This window comes from Lepisosteus platostomus, chromosome 7, assembly GCF_059453375.1.
Source record: "Lepisosteus platostomus isolate fLepPlt1 chromosome 7, fLepPlt1.hap1, whole genome shotgun sequence".
In the NCBI taxonomy this organism is placed as follows: Eukaryota; Metazoa; Chordata; class Actinopteri; order Semionotiformes; family Lepisosteidae; genus Lepisosteus; species Lepisosteus platostomus.
The window spans coordinates 55,189,934-55,214,529 of NC_142617.1; the positions used below are offsets into that span (position 1 = coordinate 55,189,934).

General features: G+C 36.5%; 1 protein-coding gene across 6 annotated transcripts in view; it reads right to left on the bottom strand.

Moving 5' to 3' along the window:
- Window positions 1-24,596, bottom strand: part of shf (Src homology 2 domain containing F) — a 113,680-nt gene that overhangs the window by 28,011 nt on the left and 61,073 nt on the right. For all 6 annotated transcript variants that reach the window (XM_088641302.1, XM_088641301.1, XM_088641303.1 and 3 more), the window contains exon 3: window positions 415-636. In XM_088641302.1, coding sequence (XP_088497428.1) covers window positions 415-636 — 222 coding nt within the window. The remainder of the gene's footprint in view (window positions 1-414; window positions 637-24,596) is intronic.

Here is a 24,596-nt window from a genome sequence, read left to right on the forward strand (position 1 = left end):
AATGTCAAATCCCATATTAAATTAATCACTGAAAGGGTTTTTTTAAATCTCATTCCCAAAAACAGACCTCCTTTGTTATGGCTGCATTAGCCACAGTGGCTCATCTCTCAATAGAGATGAAGGTGTTTTTTCTAATCTTGGGACGCTGACAGAAACAGGTATACAGAGATGCACATAAAGTGTCTTTTATATCTCAAATGAATCCACTGATATTTAATTCTCTTCTCATGATCTGCCATCATCAAAGATCTAAATTTCTCAATAATGTAGTGATGGAACACAAACACAAGTACTTATATACACAAGCACAGATGCACACACAGGACTCATGGCTTCCAAGACTGAGATTGAGGCTGGACATATTTTTTTGTGTTTAGTCTCTTTCACTGGCACCTAAGCTATTACTGTTTGTACCTGCAAATGCCTTTGATATTCTGTCCTTCTTCCACTCCCAGGGCTGATCGTACTCCTCAGGCGGTCGCTCATCGTCCTGGGGCAGACGGCTTTCTCTGGGAGGACGAGAGCCTCCTCGCTCAAGGTCCGAGTCACTGCCATTCTCTGTTGGCTCATATGGGGTATCGTAGAGGTGCAGCTGCCTGACTGGTCCATCCTTTGGGCCTCTGCCTCCGCGTATTTCTGAGGAAGCATAAAGAGCAGTCCATTAAACACATACCCCCATGCTCTTACACCGAGTCAGAAGGTGCCTTTAATTCAAAACCTTTAAAGTGGTCTTTTTGGTCAGAAGCATGTCAGTTGTAAAGTTCTGCAGCAATTAAATGCTTTGGTAAAACATAGAACAATGCATTATTATTAATCCTGTGTCTTTTCACAGGGAACATTCTCAGCACACTTTCCAAAGTAGTCTAAAGTAATGTACAGTATATATACCATATAGAATGAATACAAAAAGAACAATAAGATAGATAATACTTTATTAATCCCGTAGGGAAATTGATGAAGGTTGGTCTACAGGGAAGTAGTAGGTATAGGAACAGCTACTCTGATTCATGCAAACTATAAACCCGCAAGTTCATTAGGACCTGTGAATTTTACCTACTTGAAAACATCAGTTGATAAGCTCCTAGCTGAAAAGCGGACCTGATCAGCCTTAGCATGCCCTATTACATATGGATTGAAGCAGTGAAGGATAACTTAAGCGAAGTATTCTGCAGCAAATTCCACATGAGAATTGGGATGAAATCTTTAATTGCTTCCAAATGCATGAGTGGGTCTTAGAAGGACAAGGTGGGCAGTGAGGACTTTGTGACACTATGTTTTCATGCAAGGCAACACTAAGGTCTAAACTAAAACACTATCAGTGCTCACCTCAGAATACGCCATGAGCTTTTAGTATGGGAAGATAAAATTCTCATTTTTAAACACTGACCAGAAATATAGTGTGGGTACAGGATCCCAAACAGATCTTGACAATTGTTGCTTAAAACAATCACCCAGTTAAGTGATCCTGCTCTCAAAAGGGCAGTTCTACAATAATAATGGTAAAAGCAAATTGTTCTGGAAGTGAGTGGGGGTGGGCGTTGACTGTTGCCTGTGGCTATACACCTGTGAGTGCAAGTCAGAGCCTGTGTGAAAGGAAAGTTGCTTTAACCGCATTTCTCAAAAGGGTTGAAGGAATTTCCGGATGTTGAAAACCTATCCAGTACTGCTGTTCTATTACGATATTTATATGACATTGAGGACCTTGCTATTTTAATACTATGTATATGATATTAAAAACGCATGATTGCACGTCACATTCTTTTTCAAATTCAAACCCTGCCCTAGGAGATTCAGAAAAAGTTTGAGAAAAAAAAAACATCACATAAATGTAGACACAGGTCGATGAACTACTTTTCACAAAGGTACTCAAAGCTTTTCCTGGTCTTTTGGGAAACAAACTAAAGCGATCAATTTCTAAGATTACAATAAAGCTGCTCTGTTCATTAGGTTTCTCAAATTACCTTATATTTATTCTTTTCACATTTTCAACAATTACAGCTTTTATGGTTTGCTTTAAAAACGCATGGTACCTACTTTGTGTAAAATACATGACATACAACAAAACATAATATACATAGTGTTGAAGCAAAAGTTTTTTTTAATATAAAAATAAATCCTGAGATGTTTTACTACAAAATAATTACTACGGTTCGCAACATTACACACGTTAATGACAATTTACATCACTGTCTTTTGCAAGAGGTCACAAAGGGGACAGAAGGCATGAACAAGAAATTGTATCACGTCCATAATTGTTTGTGTTATAAATTTCTTAAAAAACTAGAATATGAAATTGATGGCTTCATGATGGCAGAGCTGGACTGCAGCGGAATTTCTGGTTTGATGCCTAGTGATGCGCTCCTGCTCAAAAAGGTCCTAGTACGCAGTGAGTATGACAAGTAGGTTTACTTGTTTTAAAATTATAGAACACTGGATTTGAGGTAACAGTTCATTGGAAAAGGCCTTGAACAGGGAAGAAAACAACAAGTCAAAGATAACAGTAAATGGTTAAAGGAATGGATTAAGCAATATACTGTAGGTAGGAGGTTTTTTTGGCTGAAGTGAAAGATATTCAAATAAATGGTTCTCTCGTTTAGGTACGTGGTGAAATCTCCTGGACACTGCTGTTATCCTTGGATTTGACATTAAATGTAACGCATCAGTTCGCACATGCAAAACAAGTTTCCAATTCATTTTAAACACTCCCCTAAATCCAGAGCATGGAGGCCCTTTTCCACTACATTTAGTTCAGTCATGCATATCCATACCAAGGCAGCTCATCACCTGGTAATGTAATGTTGAAAATGAAATATTATGCTACAGCACTGTGTGTAATTGCTTTAAGCAGAGGGAGTCTCATGAAAAAGAAGTGTTAGTTCTAATCTAGATAACCCAAAGGGATCAAAACCTTAAAGCAATCCACAGAACCAAACACCTTTGATCTCCTAAAGTAAAAAAACCCTACGATCCTGGAAAGATATGCATCAACCTGCTAGTGAAAGGATAAACGGTTAAAAAGGCCAATGAAAGAAAATCAAACCTATCCACAGAGAGATGAAGGAAAGTCGAGGTGTGATGGAGCCTGGAAGAAGTAAATCTTGCTTGGAGGGAACTTTAATTGGGACCACGCTGCCTTAAATAAATTGCTGAAGGAGATTAGAGCCCCAGCAGGTTGCAATTCAACAAGAGCTCCTTTTGTGTGTAAATTAGCAGCAGGCTGTGAGAGCTGCAGAAAGCTGAGCCCCGTTGATTCTGGGCACGTGGCTCCTGTAATCGGACAGCTTTGCTGCCCAGGAGGAACAGAAGCCCTCTCATTGTTGGCGTCCGCGTCACAGTGGCTAAGCCATGCTTCAGAAGATTAACGGGGTCATAACACGTCTTCCCTCTCCTGTGATCTCCTCAGCTGGCAAAGGTCAGTGGCTTTTCCCCACTGTTCTCACAAGAGACCGGATGCACTAGTTCCTCTCTATAATAAAGCCCGTTGTGTTTCAGGAATTCTATCCCCTGGTGAAAGCTGCACAATAGTACAAACTGCAGCTTCTCTCCCCCAGAACTGCTGCTGTCAATCAGATGGTTTATTTATTATTCCAAAGGATGGATTTATTTCAAGAACGTGTATTGATGGCACAATGAATTAAATTGTTCCCACAAATCGGAGGAAAAAAAATCATGCACAATTGGTTAGGTGAATAAAGTTTTTGGAAGCTTAACATGCACAGTAGAAATGTCTTTCTTTTTATTTTGGATCTTACCATTTAAGATTTTCTCAATCTTTAAAAAAGTCTCTATAAACATCTGTCCAATGCCAACAGGAGAACTTTAATGCACAGTTTTATTATTTTAAAGTAGCAGTAATTGAAAAAAATATAGATATTTATATATTTTTTTCCAAGAGTTGCTTTGCTTTTAAATTTTATATTGTACAGAGCAGGTGGGTTTTGTCACGATGGTACATGAACCCAAACATCACAACTGATCCTTTATTTTTACTGAATGTTTCACTGGACAAATAATCATATACAAGAGCTCAATGTTGAACCCAATTGCTCAATTTCAAAATGTCTGTCTCCATACAAAAGTCTATCACAATATAAAAATGCTGTACAAAAAGTCATATTTTGAATTCTTCAAACTTTAAAAAGAAAAAATCACCAGCATTAAGAATCATGATTATTAACCAAACTTACAAAATTAAGGAAACAGAAACGCTAATGACAAGAGCTGCAACATTTATGGCAGATATTAAATATTGTGAATATCATGTATACAGTACATCTACAAATGTTCATTAAGCAGTCAACTTTTCTGTTTTCTCCTTTCAAAAATTCCTGTGAGCATAAAAAGGAGCTGACATTGAGGAAGATTAATGAGGTAACCTCCAGTTCATGTTGTGACTTTTTTCACTGTTTTGTTGAAACATTGTCATGCTGTCTTTGGCTTGTTAACAGATGGGTATGCGTGTTGTCAGAAATGAACAGAAAAAGGAAAAAATATTTTTGCATTCAGAGTAGATATATACCAACGTTACACTACAAAACATGTTTTGACCAATATACCTAAAGATGGATACTTCAAATTAAAAGCTAAATGCACAAGTGAAAAATATTGGATTGGAGTTAATTACTTAAATACAATGATCTCATCCCATTTAATCGATTCTGGTATGCAAGACAGTTCAAGACAGTTGTTCCTGTACTTTAAATTACTTCAAAGGCTACATTTGTTAAGCTTGTATGTAGTTAACACTGACATGCTGCCCGAGGCCTGACATACTTGAAGCTTTTATACTTGACTGTGCAGTATGAATCAAGGTTGTGAGAAATCAAGGCAATTACTTTAGCATTCCACAACAATTCTCCCTCTGACAAAAGCAGAAATGCAATATGTACGCAGTGAATATATTTACCCTGTTGTATACATGGCCACGATCTGCAGGAAGTTTTGCAGTCAATATATTCTTTTTCTTAATAAAGCCGTTGCAGTTTTGAGTTGTCATGATGGCACACAAACCCAATAATCATAATTATAGTGTCCTGTATTCTTACTGTTTCACTGGACAAATAGTCATATACAAGAGCTCAATGGTGAACCCAATAGCTCAATTTCAAAAAGTCTGTCTCCATACAGAAATTTCTCAAGCAATTTTCAAACCTCCTTTGGCTGTTCAGTTATTTTAACCTGTTTAAGAAATCATGACGATGTATTGCGACTCGGCTGTATCTCCTCCTTCCCACAAGACCCTTCACCATTTTTTAATTAATAGCTCACCACCCAAAACACAGATCTCACTACAGATATAACCTTTACAATTTTCCTTTAATTCAAACAATTTCCACTAGTATTACTGTGTCACTATAACTCAGTCCTCTCCCACCTCACAATTCCACAGTTTATACATCTGTCATAGCTCTGTCTAGGTACAGTAAACCCTATTTATAAACCTGTATGTAGTTCAGCATTTCAAAATAGGTCAAAACAAACATTCATTTTAGCCCATCCAAACATTTCAGTCTTTCCATTAAACAGCCAATGTAAGAAAAAGTACTAAAATGCTGTTTCAAAGTTTCTTGCAGGTTTATGTTGTTTTTGCAGTTATATTTCTCTACATATTAGACAAGTTTGCTTAATTTAGAACTTCAGTAGCAAAGGTCAATGCTTTTCATTTACACGGCCTTTTCATTTATTTTATGTATGAGCACTGTACTTCTTCAGTCATCAATTTGAGTCTTGACATCTCAAGAAGGAAGCTGATTTGCATTCTGTATAATGGCATCTACTATCCACTGGCACAGTACCTCTTATTTTGCCCTACATAGTCCTACTGACTCCCAGCCCTTGCTGTAGTAACTTCATGGAGGACTTGGCATACTGCCAAAGGAATGAGGCCTAATGAATGTGAGTTAACGAAGAGTCGTTCGCATCCCTTTTGCATTTGTGTAGTCATTCGTGTATTCATGCATTTTCAGCTGGCTAATAACCTTGTTCTTTCAAAACTGAAACGAGAGATTGTAAGCAAGATGGTAGTGCTTTCTCAGATGATTGCAGAACATATAAATTAAAGCTGGGACACAGTGAAAGTAGGAAATTAAAAAAATATATATACCATGATTTGAAAGCACCAATCCACTCTTCAAATACTCTTTGGCAGTGATTGCAGCGATACTGTAACAGTTTGTTACTTTTTGAGATTATAAAAACAAACAGTAAAGAACAAATGAGCTTACCACAATGAAAAATTTGTTTTGCATGTTTCTATATATTTTGAAAGTATTTTTTCCCATTACGTTACACATGAACACGTTTTTATTTTATGTTCTGGGTCAACTACAGAATTAAAAGTGATTTAACTGTCAAAGATATGCAAATATTAATATTTTATAGAAATGTCTAAATATGAAGACTATTTTATGCACATTTAAAAAACACAACTTAATGTGATGTTTTGTTCGACATTCATAAGACTTTTGCTGTTCTTGAGTGTTTCGCAGTCAGAATAAAGTTCCTAGTTTTAAAAATCGATACTTTTTCTGTTTTTGAGGAAATGTGTGGGTCACCGAATGTTACTTTCTCAATCTGAATGAGAACGGTTAGTCAGTCTTTGCATCATAAATCACAATAGGATACTTAAGCATTTACAGAATTCACTACGAAAGTGTAATTCAGAAATGGCATTGACTTATATTGCCGTTGCTACATTCACAATATGGCAGAGTGGTCCAAGTCCATTAAAAGCACATTAATATTTAATAACACCCAAGCTGGTGTAGTGATAAGTGTATGAACACAAATGGTTTCAATTCAGCTGTGAGATCTTAGATCATATCATAAATAAGTTAGTTTCTTGACTTTGTGATTATAAACAGCTTTATGATGCACATGACAAACACACCATTCCATATATTTTTATGTCTGGGTTAAATATAAAGCAATATTTATAATTTAACGAATGCACTAATGCAAAAATACTCACGCCTTTTAACAAAGTATATTTGATTTTTTTCCCCTTTCACTGTATCATGCCAGGTCTGCTGAAAAGAGGTCAAGAGAGGTCAAGATTTTCTTGAAAACAAGAAAAACAAGAATTGTGAACATGGTGGTAATAATAATAATAATAATAATAATAATAATAATAATAATAATAATAAATATTTATACTCTTATACACTCCACCACCACCAATGTGCAGCATCCACCTGGATGATGTGACGGCAGCCATAGTGCGCCAGAATGCTCACCACACATCAGCTATCAGTTGGGAGGAGAGCAGAATAATATAGCCAATTCATAGATGGGGATTATTAGGAGGCCATGATTGGTAAGGGCCAATGGGAGATTTGGCCAGGACGCTGGGGTTACACCCAGAGTTACCACAGAGTCAGGACATCGGTCTTACGTCTCATCCGAAGTAGGCGCCTGCTTACAGTATAGTGTCCCTGTCAGCATACTAGGGCATTAGGACCCACATGGACCGCAGGGAGAGTGCCCCCTGCTGGCACCTGAAAACCTTTCCAGCAGCAACCTTAGTTTTTCCCAGGAGGTCTCCCATCCAGGTACTGACCAGGCTCACGCCTGCTTAGCTTAAGTGGGTTGCCAGTTGTGAGTTGCATGGTGATATGGCTGCTGGTAAGTTAAGCAGGTACTATGGGCTTAATTCAGACCTTTTCTTTATTCAAAATCAGTGTTGTGACTGACCCCCCATCTCTCTGTACTCAATCTTCATGAAAAAGTATAGAGAAAAATTGGACATCAACGGCTTCTTAAGAGGACTCAGCATGATGGAACGCAACTTGCTGCAATATTAGCTCTCATTCAGAACCACTCATATTAAAAGGCTTCCCTGCATGACCTGCTGTTAGCCAGTTTTCTTTTAGAGGCCTTGCCGCTGTTGTCTCGGTTGCATTTCGGAATACTTTATACAGATCGTGAGCTTAAGGTTTGTTTAGATCTATGCACTCAACCCAGCTGCCCCCGTTTGCTTTGCCCCTTGCATCTCAATTACACTCTGTCATTGGGAATGCTTCTTCCATTCACTGACTCAACAGCCTCCAGGCACACTGCAATCACCGGCAAGAGTGGAGTGCTGCCTGTTTGTCAGGTTAAATACACAAAGGACAAAGTGAAGGGGGCTGAGTGGGAGATGAAGACAAAAAAATGTTCAAAACAGATTCACCTCTTCAAAGCACTCTTATTTTTTTAACTCGTTGTAGTTTTACGTTTAGTAGCTTTGCTGCTTTGAATCTTGTATTGTTCTACCCTACTATGATTCTTAGCCACCCTTCCTTTCTTTCTTTAAAAAAAGTTGTTCTCCCTCTAGGTTCATCAGCTCTCATCTATTTTTCCCTCATTTCCAAAATAAAATCTACTTTGGATCAGCTCATGCAAAACTAAGGAACTAACGCAATATGTATAGCAAATGCACCTGACTTAATAGTTTCCACAGCAGAAATGTGGGGTTTTGGAAGTCAAATATATTTTTGGTGACACTACACTTGTTTTAAGTACATGTATGGATGTGTAATACAACAGGCCCCTTTTGGGAAGACTTTTTTAATTTTTCTTTTAAATATTGATTTTAAAACAAACCTTTGAGGAGAAAAAAAGAAGTACAAATGTCACCCCACAGTGAACAATGAAAACATAACCATTAGAGAGAGTTAAGGAACTCCATTTATTCTGACATGGATTAGTATCCCATCACAGTTCTATTATAATCCCACTACAGGAGAAAAACATTTACCAGTACTCTTTATTGAATGTAATAATTAAATAATTGTCCGTTACTAAAATTTAAGAAAGGGAAATCCGCACAAGCAGAAGTTCAATTAAAGTATGTCTTCATAGATGTACAAAAAGTTAAAAAAGAAAAATGGAAAAATAAAATACAATCATATTTTAATTCATAATTAAACAGTCTATTCAGTTACAATATTACTAAAAGGAAGGTACAACCTAATTTCAAATTGAAGAAGGCAGGAAAATGACACTCAGACTCTTCCTTGAGATCATTCTTACAGTTGGAATGTGTCAATAATATGTTTTGAAGCAAATAGTTTTTTCCTCAGAGCATTCAGAATTTGCTAATGACCCAGAATCAGTTAGAAATTCTCAAACAGATTTTAGCAGAAAGACAGTTCTGGGATACCTCAACTTTCAATTTTCTACACACGTGGTGATGAGAGAGGCAGGGGAAACAAGCATTTCCTCATATGTGTTTTTGTTAGCCGAATCTTATAAATGTGAAAAGCAAAGCATCGTTTAATGGGATATGCAAAAGGCAGCATGTGATTTCTGTCCCTTCAGATGGCCCAAAGCAACTGATGTACTAAACGTTGCCAATTCCATGAAAGAGCTGACATATAGGGTTGCATTCTCTCACTGTCGATTACTTACTAGAGAAATAGGAAAGCCTGCCTTGAAACAAAAAGAAGACAATATCCCATCAGCATGTTGAAACAGCGCCTAAAGTGTTTACCACAAAAGTGAGCACCAAGATTGATTTTTGTGTCCGCGCTAAACATTTGTTGTCTGCTTTATCAGTGTAACACAGCTCCCCTCTGCTACCTAAAGACAGATGTCAACAAGATGCAGAGACTCTCACACCATCCTATCAGCAAAATTAAAGATTTTTCTTTCTTTATGATGCCAAAAAAGTGTTTACAATCCCTCAAATGTTTAATTTCTAAATGAGATGTTTGGACAATGCCATTTTTCTTAATTGTTTTTATTGGACACTCTTTAGCTAATTATGAACAAGCAGTGCATTAATGGAAGACTGAAATATAATTGTGTACATACACATCAGGAGGTGTTTAGCCAATACATTATGCCAGAATAAGCACTTTGCAGCACAATTTAGCAGCATTCAGGCTTGTCCAGTCCAAGGGTTTTTAGCAAGATTTACATTTTTCAAACAAGACAAAGAAAAAATACAATGCATGCAAAACACTGAAAAACTCAGGTTCACCAATGGTGAAATGTAATCCACAGTATCTATACCTTTTAACAATTTCTGCAACAGAAAGCAAGCGGTTTAGGATATTCCAATCTCTGTAAGCCTTGTGAAATAGACTTCTTGGGGAGGGGGGGGGGGGGGGGTATACATTTCATGCTTAAATATTTACAGTACAGTAACTTAAGAATCATCATTGAGCAGGAGCAATTGAGAGCTCAATACCCAACAGTACATTAGAACAGGGCATGCCAAAAACATGGGTAAGCAGGTACTGGATAGACCCTGAGCGAGGCAGAGAGGGTCATTAACAATCTTAAACATAAATGGTATGGTGACATGTACATTAGCATGCAAGTTTAAAATGGATTAGCTGGAGTGCTGTGATTTGGAGGAACTGAAACTATTGGTCATACTGAAGTTCCAATCAGAGCTGCCATTGAATTAATTCCATAATTTACTTATGGCCAGCAGCCATATCACTCTGCAACTCACAACTGGCAACCCACTGAAGCTAAGCAGGTGTGAGCAGAGTGGAGTGGAGTGTCTATATAAGCACTATATAAGTTTAAGCAATTATTATTATTATTATTATTATTATTATTAATTCAGTTCTCTTCCCTCAAAAACAATTCACAGAAGAGACTAGGCCTCTTGTAGATATGTTAAAATAATGAGATCAGAGAGTCAGGTAAAAACTGTAGGCATGAAAGGTATAGCAGAGCTTGAGATGCATAAAACAGCAAAACTCAAGGACACAATAAGTCTCAGAAAACAGAAAGCTATTTATGCAGTTTTTTGCACATTATCATGTTTAGGAACATTTCTTGCAGTCCAAGGTGGATAGGTAGGTAAATCTTTAGATAATTTACCTGTAAGATTAAAAGTTTTTAAATTAACTATATACTGTAGCAGTCAGCACACCTTAATACCTGTGTGACTTCTGGATGCAATCATTGGAGGATTTTAGTTTTAAATTTCAGGTGCTTGAAGTCAACAATGCACAATCTTAGAAAAAATGAAAAGATGAACGAATCTTAACTTTTCTCAGAATGCCCTGTGCTTCAGGAAATTTCTCCTAATAAATCTGATATACAAAAATATAGGTTTAAAACCACTACTGTGCCATGACTCTCACTAGGGTAAGCAGATTAAAATGGATAGAAAACCATACCAGTAATGATAGTGCTCTTTGCAATTAAAGTCTCCCTGCTTAAAAACATACTTGTTTAATTATCATGAAACTATAGTGTTCAATAATAATAGATCATAATGCCAGAATGCCTTTGACCCATAAACCTGTCTCCTAAACTGTAACCACTTACAGTGCTGCACAATATTCAAAAAGCAGATTTTGCTGCCCTTTTCAACTCAGGGTAGTTCTAGTAGAAAAAGTGGAAACAAAAAGTAAAAAACATTTACAAAACAAAGAGCAATCAAAACACTTATCGACCCTACTTGGCTCATTGTGGATTCCCATCAACTTGCATTATTTCATGCAAATTGCAGTTTTCTTGCTAAGTACCAGCAGTTTCATTGATTTCAGCCAGGCTGGTGTGGCAATTACAGCTCATTAGGACTCAGATGAAGGCTGCTTAATGAAAGATTAATGGGTCTTCGACTTGGAGACACATGATCACTACCCATATTTATAAGTTCTCTCCTGACAAATCCATAGAGAACTAACCAAAATGTGCCTGCTATAAAACTGAATACCTGAAATGCACAGTCAGCAATGAAATCTATGCATAGCGATTAATTTGGACAAGAATTAATCCAAGATATTTGGTATTTGTAGCACAGAATCACAAAGTTAAAATGGAACATTATCCTAAAATAAGTCACTCAAATTTCACTTGGCATACAGCGTCTGACTGAAAAACTCAAGAAACCAAAGCTGCACATTGCCTAGATGTTTGCTAAGGCTAAATATGCCAACTATTAAAAAAGGCTAACCATACTTCTGGTAGCAGCTATGGGGATAATACTGGAACTTAGTTTATGGTTATGAAGTTTTCCATATGAACCCTGATGTTACAGAATGAGTGCTGGATTTAGAGGTGAAGGTGGGGAGATATTAGATTTTGTCAAGTGGCAAGGATTCCAACTAATCACCCCGAATGGTCAGTAGCTAGTTTGGAAGAAGACATGCTCTGACAGGCCAGTGATAAATAGACACTCGACCCACCACACATTGAGAGTCAATAGCCCATTAGCAGAACTCCCAGTGTGACAGGTTGTGAGCAGTCAGCTTGCCCCCTTGGGAGGCAAGAGAGAATTGCAAATCTAGCCCCCTGTTAAATCACGGAAAATCTGCTTGGTGAGGTACCTCTAATGAACACTGAAGCATGGATTTCATACAGAGGATTCGAAAACTACAACATGCACAAATCAGATAACTGTACAGTACTGTATGTATGCGTCTTGTGCAATCATTTTTTTTCATTACAGTGAGAATTCTAAAAAGTATTTCATTACTACTTTTTCTGCTAATTTACTGTTTATGCAGTACACAATGTCTGAGGAATACTAAATTTTACTGCATTCCTGCAGGGAACAAGATTAAGGTTTTTGTGTCCTCTGGCCTGGAACATTTGAAACATGCTGAAAATAAACATTCATTTTCAATACCTATAAATCCTTGCTTAACAACCATTGCTCTTGTGTATGAGGATATGCACTTTTTTTACTGGAAGTGGGGTAAAATATGAATTGGGTGATGTTATTAGAATGCTTTTTAATCATATTAATAATAGAGCTAAAGTTACACAATGTAATTTTAAAAGGCAGTAAAGCAAGAGCTTAGAAAGGGGAAGTCTTGTTTTACTAACTTAGGAAATATTTAGATTTCCAAAAATCTTTTAACAAGATTTTGCATTAAAAGTTAATATTCAAATGAAATTTTACAGGAATCCAAGGGAAAACATGTACAGATCAAGAACCAGTTAGACCCTTAAAGAACATCTTAACCTAATTCAGCTATGGTGTACCCCAGGGATCCACCTTAGACTCATTGCTCTTCCTGATCTGGAAATGCTACAAAACACTTACATTTGCTGTTGATACAAAATTAGAGGACTAACAAAAAAAAACAATAAAAAAAGATCATGATTTGGATGAGACACCTAGAAAAAAAAGTGATCTACACAACACAGAGACACTAAGTTATCACATTTTGATCTTACAGGGTAATTCTGGGCCCCCAACATATAATAATGTAGGAAACCTATAAAAAGGGTTGCCCAGCAACAAATATACTGAAAACTTTTATTGAAATCGGATCTGTTTACTTTTTGATCAACATTTATTCTGTAACACTAATAAAGGTCCTATTTGTTTGGTCCTTCTTAAAAAAGTGTTTATAACCACATTTTCCAAACAGAAAATCTGAAATATTTTGACAACATGATAGCAACTGAAATCATTTTCCCCACAGCTTAGTCAGTTAAACATTTCCTATGGAACTTTTCTACCTTGGCAGCTCAGGCCCAGTGTGACCTGCAGTGAGCAACATTAGATCTGACACCAATCCTTCTCTCAGCTAAAGTAATCTGCGTTTCATTCAACCCAATTCTTCAGAAGAAAAGTGAAAAGATGACCCTTAGAAATTGTCATTCACATACCAATATAGAGTAGGCTGTCACAACAGAGCAGGATGCAAATTATTATATCTATTTAATGACTTACAGAATTCATAATATTTCTCAGGAGCAGGGATCATTAGAAATAGAAAAATAAAAACGCATTTTGAAATCCTTTCAAGGAGACAAAATGATCAAACTAAGGTAATCTTAAGTGTTGGGTCATCTACTTTTATTTATTCTACTACATAGATTAAAGAAAGCCTCATAAAAATATCTGACAAGATTGTCATAAGATCACACACAGGAAGGAAAATGCATCTTATCATATTTCAAACACAAAATGTTGTAGTAACTTATATTTGTATGACATTCAGCAATTTGTCTTCTGAGATTTCTTATTCATAGGTCACTTCTTCCTTCACAGAAGAGATCCCAGAGCAGAAATCAGACAATGAAAATGACACTGCCTTTGAAGAGTTCAGTTGTTTCAGAAGTTGAAATTGCTTTGGATATTGACTTACAACAAGCTTTCAGAAAGCTTTGACTTGCATGGCTGTGTCTTGCATATGGATAGATTAAAACCACAGCCTCCCTCTTTCACAGGAATTATTACAAAATCAGTTGGGTCATTCTGGGTTTCAGTAAGAGTTTCTAGTAAGATACAGATTATTGGTAATATGGTGGATAAAATTAGACTATTCTTGGTAATTCTGTTGCCTTGTAATTTTATCATAAACTCAATGTTAAATTCCAAACAATGAAACATTATTTTGTTTCATTAAGGAAAAACACATACATATATATAATTTAAAGAAAACTAAAAATCCCTTTATATAGACTGAATCATGTCAGATTTTATGGACTCCTGATGAAAGCTTAACCGTCTATAAAACAGCTTTTTAGGGGAGTTGCATGCTTTGCAATTTCATTTTAGACTGGAAACTAGTGTTACGTTTTACAAATGGAAAATGATTAGGTCTCAAAAAGATCCAGTTTCATTCTTTTTACAATAGGACATGCTAGAACCATCATTAAAGTTCAGTAGCCATCTTTTTCATGAAATCTATTTCATACAACACTAGGCAGCCTAGATCTAATGGTATCAAAAAAGAAATGGCAAAGCCAAATTTCTGGAAGAACAGCCCCAAATCCAACATGACAGTGCGTTGCTAAATGTAGAAATAAACATAGGAAAAGTACTGATGTATTCTGTGCTCAAATTGGCTATTCCCACCCCCCCCACACACACACATACTGTACAATTTGTGTGCTACATTGATTTAAACTACTATGCTTTAAAGACAGCCATAAACAAGGCTATTTCTGGTATGAGTTCGTAAATGTTCCTTCTAGTACTGTGAAATCAATGGCAATCTTGCCAGAATAATGAAACACCACAGGAATTTAACAATACACAAATACAAACATTTTATCTCTCAAGTGAAAGTAAGCTATCAAAATCCTTAAGAAAAGGATGATAAACTTCAAGGATTAATACATCTATATAAGAATGAAATAAATGCAGACATACTAAATCCTCTCATTTGTAACCTCTCAATTATTTAGAATAAATCTGAATTTTTCACGTTTAATAAAACTGCTTGAAGCTGACTGAAGGTCTCAGTAAGTGATCAGACTCAAAAGGTTCATGGAGACCTGGCACCTGGTGTGCAACTTGTAGCCTGACAAAGAAATTCACACATTTTTAAACACACAAACCGCACCCATGTTCAGCCCTTTATACTATTTCTTTACTATATTTAAATTTCAATGTAGTTAAAATAAAAACAACTTCTTTCCTAACTTGTACACAGTACAGATCTCAAAAAATGTGGGAGTAAAAACCAACATATAAATCTTAATATTGTTTTTTTTTTAAAAAACACACATGGAAATCAAATACACTTACAAAGCTCCAGACAAGTACAAATCATAGCAATGCTGATTTCTTCACAGCACGTCAAATGACAACACCAAAGGAAAAAAGGCTATTTGTATATAGGTATGCTAATATCTGCACACTAACCAAGCAAACTCCGCACAGTTTAAGTACACAATTCCATGTAAAACAGATTGGTGTCTGTAACCAAGCCATTTACTGCCAGTTTTGACCTGATTGTTTTAGCAATAAAGGGATTCAGGCTTCAGAATTGAAACACTGGCTGATAACTGCTAATTGATAACTGGCTTTATGACTCCTACACATGTCAGAGATTAAGTAATTTAAACCACAAACTGGAACCTGGAGTGCTTCAAACCAGTCTCATATAAAGACCAATTTAACCAGATGTTGGCACACTCCACCAGAGGTGCTAGTGGTATCACGGCTATATTATAGCAAAGGAAAAAAAAAATATGGTAAGGAAAAGAAAGGCTTTTAAAATGAGCGCACATGGAAAAAAAAAAGAGTTAAAACACTTGTACATTTTACACAGGATACTGCGCTGTATTATATGGTGTACTTACTACACTCATTTTACCAAAGCGACTTTATATCTCCCATGACTTGCTGGTAAAATGGTGGTTAAAAAAAGGTGCAAATATAATTTTATAATTAGCTTCCAATTATGACACCTAAAGTATAGTGCTAATATCTGAATAATGTTTTGTGAAAATAAAATCTGTTGAAGGTTGTCAAGTCATAATTCTGAAGTCCTGTCAATTGAAATTGACAAGTCATTGCCAGGTTTCATTCCAATTTCTCTCCAGCACGATATATCATTCGGCACTTGAAAACTTTAATTGCCAACTTAAGACTCTTAAAAGTTCACCAGAGACAAATTAATTTTAAGAGGTAGTCATATGTTAAAAATTTAAATCTTTGTTTATAAGCTGGACAGTGTTGTTCAGGAAACGGTTAAAGATAGTGTGAATTCAGTTCTTATTACCTAGAATCAGTAAAATAATAACCAGCTAAACTGCTTTGGTTGAAAATAATGAATCATTATAACATAAGTTTTTAAGTATTCAGCTGGAAAAGTGTAATCTTTCATTATTACAACCTGTCTTTGCGTAGACAAGTGAAAGAATGGGTATATACAACTTCCTAACTCAAAACAAATGGGGAAAAAAGTCCAAACAGCAATTACTTATCCCTCTGTATTATTAGACAGAGCTCAGCAGTAGTTATACCGTAGGTTTCTAGCCGTTTTCAATTCAGATTTCCTTGGGCTAGAGCACTGACAATTTGGCTCAACCTGAATAACAAGATTCCTAGGAGCATGAGAAAAAATAATGGTGTTTCCTGTCAGTTTCACTTTAATTCCCTTTTACCTTGTTCCCGTAGTTCCTCTTAATCCTATAATTCCTCTTACCCTGTAGAAATACCTATCATTTCCTAATTGTAGGAACTGCAGGTTCATGTATTCCCCATACAATATTTATCAGTTTCAATAATCACATATAACTGGAGATCACTAAGAATAGTAACCTTTCAATCAGTGTGTGGCTTGCCTCCAATTAGGTAAGAAAGTCTCAACTTAAGTTAAAGCACCCCGTCACACATTTTACAAATTGAGCAACACTTCTAACAGCTTTGCTTAAGGGGAACATAAAAGGGAATGCTGTGAAGAAGACAGTTAACAGTATACGTTGAATAGAATGTTTCTTAAAAAGTCAATATGATCAGGTGCTTTGTAAAACCCTGCAGGTTACACTGAAAAATAAAACTCTCATACTATCTATCCATCTGCATTAAAAAAGGTGACCTACCTACTGCACACGCTTGCATTACCTTTAGAACAGAAGCCCAGATAAGGGTCTTATAACTTATGTGGTATCTCAAGTGTCATATCTATTTTGCAAAGCCCTGAATTTTATTAGAAAACAAAAAAAAACAACTATGTACCCAAAGCAATCATATTATCAGTTTTTAAAATGCAAGAGAAAAGCATGTTATCATGTTCTAATGCATTATTTGCCACAGCAAATACTGTATTACCTTTTCTCATAATGTGGACAAGCTCCGGAAGACAAACACATCAAAAAGGAAATTGAATAAGGAATCTACTGCTATAAAATTAATGGAACATAACTAAAATTCCCATATCAAGTCCTGACATTAATACATTTTTCTAATACTTGATACACAGTCCAAAAGCATACTACCATGTGTAGTGTGTGTTGATAAATCAAACCAAGTTCATGGATTTGGTTTTAGGCTCATTATGGTAATTGGGTTGTGGGTGTCTGGAACAAGCTAACACAGCTATTTTATCAAAGCTGATACCAGGGCTTTTTTGGATGATATATTTAATTCAATTGGCTACAAGCAACCACACAAGCTAGACAGGATCAAATGGCCTCCTCTTTTATAACCGTTATGATCTTATGACTATTGTTGGCACGAGAGGTTGGTAGAACAATTTGAGACCATTACAAAGTGTTGCAGGATTGCATGAGTGTAATAGCAGACAGCACTTGGAAACACCAAAGATATGGATAGCATAGACTCATAGCAACAACGACCAAAAGCGACATTTAAAGGCATATACTTCCAGTCAAAAAAGCTACCATATTTTGTGCAAACAAGCAATGCAAACAAAGAGGCTCACCTCACAGATGCTTTCATTTGAGGCCATATACCTCTCTCTATATACTGTATACATCTTTTCCATTGATGTCTTGCAGAGCTGCAAAAACTCTGGCAAGTGTAGAGTAATTGTAGTCTCTTCCTTTGCAAACGTAGAGCTAGATACCTCAGACAGTCATACATTCATTTCATCAATGAAATTGTTACTAGCAGACCTCACACATGGTACTGACTTCTGTACATTGCACAGTGTTTAGAGGAATCTTCAGAAAATGAATGTCATTGCTAATGAAATCTTACAATGTCACTAATATTCAAACTAGGATTAATCAGAATCAGAATCAGGTCTGATATGCAAGCATAGCCTAATTACAAATGAAAAAATATGGTCTACCCTTTGAAGCCGGTCATTTTCTCAATTAGATTTGCTTTGGAACAGTTTGTTGTTTTGTGGCATTTTAAATGAAAAATAAGGTGTATCTTTTGGCCATATTGCCAATGAGTAAGGTATGCCTTACAACTTCGGCACGAATACAAAAAGTGACATGCATTTCATCAATGCTCGTTATTACATTAAATGAATGACTGGGTAATAATTCTAAACAAAGCCATTGCCATTCATCTTTACAGCACAGCAGCACAGGCCCTGTGGGATTTCAAAAATGTTTATGTGATTCACTTGACAGTCCTCATGGAAAGTCGGAAGTTGCAGCAGCTTGTTAGTTTTTTTTCTTTTATGCTTGAGTAGTAGCACAGTGCCTTGTACACAGTTATTGTAATGTACCACAGGCAGCTCAGTACAATGATATCCCCTCGCCTCAGTGCGCCACCCCAGCTTTGGAGCCAGGCTTGCCATTTCAGAGGTCTTTTAGCAGGATGCACTAGAATATCTAAACAGGATGAGATGCGAGACATTTAACTATTTCACAACTCACCATTGCATTTGGTTCAGCTTAAATTCAATAACAAAAATAAGCCCTTCATTCTCTTATGCAGAGATGAGCAGAGTTATACATTTAACAAAGAAATGATGCAAGCAGTACTCTACACTTGGGCACAGGACAAGATCTTTGGCCAAAACCTCTGTACTGTTCCAGCTTGATTTTACTTGATTAAAAATAAAAACAACTAGGTGAAACAAAACACACAAAGTACATGTAAACAAATTTCAGCACTCCAATGTAGCCAATGAGATGAGATACAGTCCTGAGATGACAAACAAATATTTTTTCTAATGGTAATTAGGTCACTCATATTGTTTAATTGTATATGCTGAAAAGTTTTTAAAACTACCACTGGTATACTGCATCATTTTATCTAATAAACAGCACACAGTAACTATAACCATCACCCCTGCAATGAGAAGACTTGAGGGACTTGTAGTCTATATAAAGTTTTATATTATTCCCAGCAGGCAGAGTTGCTGCAATCCCACTGCAGCAAAGCATGGAGCAGTGCCAGTATTTGGGTTGACAAGGCATATCTTTCCCTGTTTTGCAGCAGTACACCTGCTGCTACTCATCCACATTCCCCAGGAGAGCACAGTATGTAACTGGCACCCATATTGCCAATTCAAAAGAAGCACATCCATTAGCTCAGAAACATTCCGATCTAACCCAAGCCAAGACGCTGTGTGTAGCATTCTACCTAAAGCCTACCTAAAGCAGTTGTAAAGACAGGAGAGTTTGTGTGGGGTAGAAGGCGAAGGCGGGAGGCTGGCCCAGTTTGCAGGTTTGTAATACAAGATGAAAGCTCTGTTGACTTTTTGCACTTCCTCTTGAGACAGGAAGTTCCTAAATTCCTGTGAGGAAGAGGAGGAGTTCCACCATCAGGAATCTCACTCTAATCTTCCCCTCCAGGATGGACAGCACCTCCAGTGGACAACGTTGTGAGTCATTATGACAAAAGCAAAAATAAAACAACAAACTGAATACTGGTTAAAAAAAGCCACATAAGAAAAATGAGAAATACTATTCCTTAACTGGTTAATTTATCTGAACTATTAATTTATTTGATGAACTATACAATGCTCTGGTGAAAAACCATAAAGCTTCTGAATGTATGTAGCTTACATTTGCAGGTGATGACTACCTGAAATTTCTAAATCAATTACCTTAATGGAACATGGTGCTGTAAAGAGAAAATCCTGTAGAAGGAGAGATACTTTAAGAAATCACAGAGAGAATGTCTTACTGTCTCGATATCCAGATTATGCATCATGGTTGCTTTTCAACTGATATCGTACCTCCACATTTGAAAAATGTAGACTCCCTGTTTGAGTTAAAATTCTTCACAAACGATACTTATTGAGGATTCAGATACATAGGCCACTCCTCAAGATCTCTTATTTTTTAGGTGATCTGCAATATCGATAAAACAAAGAGCACATATTTACAACACACAGTGAATATCAAGAATACACCATTGATTTACCTAACTAAATATTTTTATTTAGAAAATGTATCAACTCATGTATTTAAACCACTGCAAATTATATTTTTATTTGTTTAATTCAGCAACAAAGGGAATATCCCCACCCCCCAAACAAATTGATCTCTTTGTGATGTCTGTTTTCATTCTGTACAGTACATAGCAATTTAATTTGAAAGCAATGAATGAGTCTGATGCTGCTGCAGCATACTAACCTCTACGGGGAAAGCCTGTGTAAGGCAATAAAACTCTCAGGGCAGACAGACGTGCTCTTGGAATCTCTCCCTACCAGACAAGGATGTCCACAGCAAATCAATGTCCTTCACGCTTTCAAGCTCCAATTGCTAGCCAAGTGGAAAAAAAAAAGGCAATAAGAGCTAGGGGGAGGTAACAGAAACACAACACTGTCTGGCTACGTGGTCGTCAATGACCCACCAGGTTTAATTCCAGACTGGAAGCTCCCACCTGTACTTGGCAGCACTCAGTGACTGAGGGCAATCTGTGTAATTTGATCATTTTTTATAATCCCTTTCTGTGGCAGCCCAGGTCTTGACAGGCTATTTATTTGAAAGTGCAATGCAAAGAAATCAAACAGTGATAGACACAAATGGAAAGAAAGTCTGCTTGCATTTTAGATTTAAAGAATGGTCAGAGTTATTTTCCCTTAATTAAATGAAGGAATCAAATTGAACTGAAAGACTTGTTTCCACGTTTGATGATTTGATAATGCAAAAAAAACTGAAACAGAAAAGAGCCCCACTTTTCTAGTGAAAACTGGGATTAGCCTTTAACCCCAGAATGTTAGGCCTGGAAATCATCTGAAACTTTTCCTAACCTGAACAATTAATAAAACTAAATATACGGCCAGGGAAGTAAGCGAATACTGAAGTTCTGAAACATATTTAATTACTTGAATCTTCATTACATTAATTTTATTTACATATCTCAATGGAGATTAGAGATTAATCCTGGTGAACCAGTAAGCAAACAGCAATAAAAACAGATCGATTTATTGTTGTCAGATAATTCCTTATCAGGAATCAACCCGTTTAAAATGAAGTTCTTTTCACAGAAAAGTTGTATTTTAATCAATTTTTACACTTTCTTAGCTACCAAGTAAAAAAAAGGAAATAATGTTATTTTAAAGAAATATCTGTAATATCTAAATGTCTAGTTGGGTGTAAAGCTTTTTGTCACCACTACAGACAGATTTTAAGCACAATTTTAACTGCATTACTTACTTTTATTGAATTAAAGCTACCAACACATGAAAACCATCAAGAGAAATGCCCTTAAGTTCAATTCAAAGAAAACTGAACTCTTAACATATTTAAGTCAGTGCTTTCCCTTAGGAAACAAGCTTCAAATTTTTCTTGAAGAAAGGACACAAAATGATTCAGAAGACAAAGAGTTAATGATATATCTGACATTTCACTACAGCAGAAAGAATTAAGCTTAAGTACAGTATGTCTCCTGATGTGCATCTTCATTATCACCCTGCACTCTGCCTGCCACTCACTGGAAACATCTGGAAGAAAGCACATGACATTCTGCAGTGCTACAGTAAGAACACCAGGAGAGTGAATAATTAGAGGCTAATCAAAATTTTCAGTTTCATACTTGGTGAGGTTAACATTTGGTCATAGTACCAAGACACTAACTACCAATTTGACTTTCTGACATTTGGTTCTGGAAAATTTAAGGGAGATAATTGATCAGGAGTTTATAAATAAATGGGATACATCTTTATACTTAAGATCTTGCATTGTTACAGTTTCTAAAGGTAATGTAAAATACTTTCTCTTCAAGGGCTGAGGAGTTCGGAAAGCAAGATTGTTTTTTAAATGTTCAACCAAATGACCATGAGTCCCACACTTGCCGTCTCCAGTCTGCCAACAGAAGTCAACAGCAGAAACAGTGATTTACTTAGTTTTGTAGTGATACATGAGCACTCACTATGATCATTCTGCAATAGGATCAGGACATATTTTTCTATCACTTTGTGCCAGAAGTATGTCATTTAAAGTTTTAACGTGATATGTTTGTGCTAGTGTGTAAGACAACCGGGTAAGAGTCTTTGCTTGATCATTGTGACTGAAACCTAAGCAAAGGAACGTCTTTTATGGTAGGGCCTAACAACCAGATAGGCATCTTTCTTACAATCCCTGAGTAGTTGGCACGAGATAGTTTCCGAGAGATACCCTGTTTTGCTCTTAATTCCCTTTGCAGAGAGAAATAATATCAGATACCTTGCTTGCTGGGAGAAAGAAGACAAGGGGACGAAGGGCCCAGCAGAACAGTGCTAACCACTCATTACCATAACTCTGGTGCTGGAGAATGTAGACAGCTGACCCCGGCAGACTAGGCCCTGTAGCATCAATCTCATACAGCAGCTCTGGTGCCAGACAGTCGAGACCTGCAGAGGAGCTCATGGTGACACAGAATGGAATGAAGTGCAGACAGATCATTCACTGCTCTGCATCAGAGGCACATCAAACCCAACAATATTTTTAAATTTACAATTATATCATCTACTGTAAATTTGTATAAAGCACAGCAAAAGAAATTATAATAAATTTACAAAAGAAGAGAGTATTCCAGCCTCTAATTTACCAGCACCCTTTTTTGCCTCTTGAGGAATATTTCAAGCTGATGATAATTTTTTTCATTTCACTCATCGGTTTACCAGCTTCACAAATGTTAACATAGGAGTCACATGAACCTTTTAACATGAAAATTATGAGCCTATTGCTAATAAGTGGTTATTTGTCTACACTAGCCTTTATCCATGACCTATTTTTCAGAAAACAAGCATCTGCATGAATAAATAGATGTTATGTTTTATTGCCTGTGCTAGGTAAATTGCTCAGCCATCTATTCACCAGCACTGTTTTTATTAATACCACACTGCATTATCGAAAACTAATCTGTAACTGTCCCCGACAGTCGGCTCCTACTAATTTCACACCCTGGTAAAGTACCAATTATGTGTGTAATGGGTGCTAAATATAGAAGGTGCTCTGGAGCCATTCTTCAACCTGATAAAAATGACAATTTCGCTAGCGGCCTTCCTGTGACAGGAAGATGTGGCTGCCTGCCAGAAATCACTGAAGACCACAATTGGAATGTTAACACTTCATGTCTTATCCCAGTTCTATCTCTTTTTAATGGTAACTTTTTTCGGAAATTGGAGATGTGAATAAAACTGGGATTTGTTAAATTGAATAGGCCAGAAGGTCCACAGCTTTTCTGAGAGGGTTCTGAGGACTGAGATAATACCAGAGCATCAAAAAGAGTTACTGTACATTATTTAAAGCTGTATAACACATTTGGGATGGGGACAATTCAAAGTAATGTATTTTGAGAGCAGCTTCACCTTTACCCACTGTACAAGACTACTTGCAAAAGTAGCAAGTGAACTTGACACTCTTAGCCTTGACACTATTTCTCCACAACACCAGTTACCAGATTTAATGAAAGACTGAAAGCTTGACAGTCCCTTTGTGAGTGGTACAGAAAAATATCAAAGCATACTTTAGACACTGTTCAGAGAGAAGAGTGTTCTGATGCAAAATAAGCTTGTGTCTATGAGGAGTACATAAAAGAGCAGTCACGCAACTCAGCTACAGTATATTACAGCAATTTCACATGAAAAGGGACAGCTTTGTTACAGAATACAGCACAGAAGACATCCAGCCCTCTATGTTTATATTGCAATAGGAATGCCCTCTTTCCACCACTCCTCAATACACTATACTTCATAACTTTACTACTGGACAAGTAGGATCTGAAATGCTCAAGTTATTTCATACTTGTTTATACAGACATTCACAAAACTTTGAAAGTAATTGTAAAAGCTAAGTCTAGGTAAACATAATTTAAAATAAGGAGGAAAATTAACAATTATCTTAAGATATTTTAGGAGATCAAGAAAGAATATGGAATCATTGATAACTGAAAACAGAGAAAAGGTATTTTTATACTGTTTTAAGAAAGTGTCAGGCAGCTACACTTGCTTCCAGATAAAATCAGACATCAATACCTAGGGCTGGTAAATTATTTTCTCTTTATTTTGAAAAATTAATCTCTATTTAAAATACCT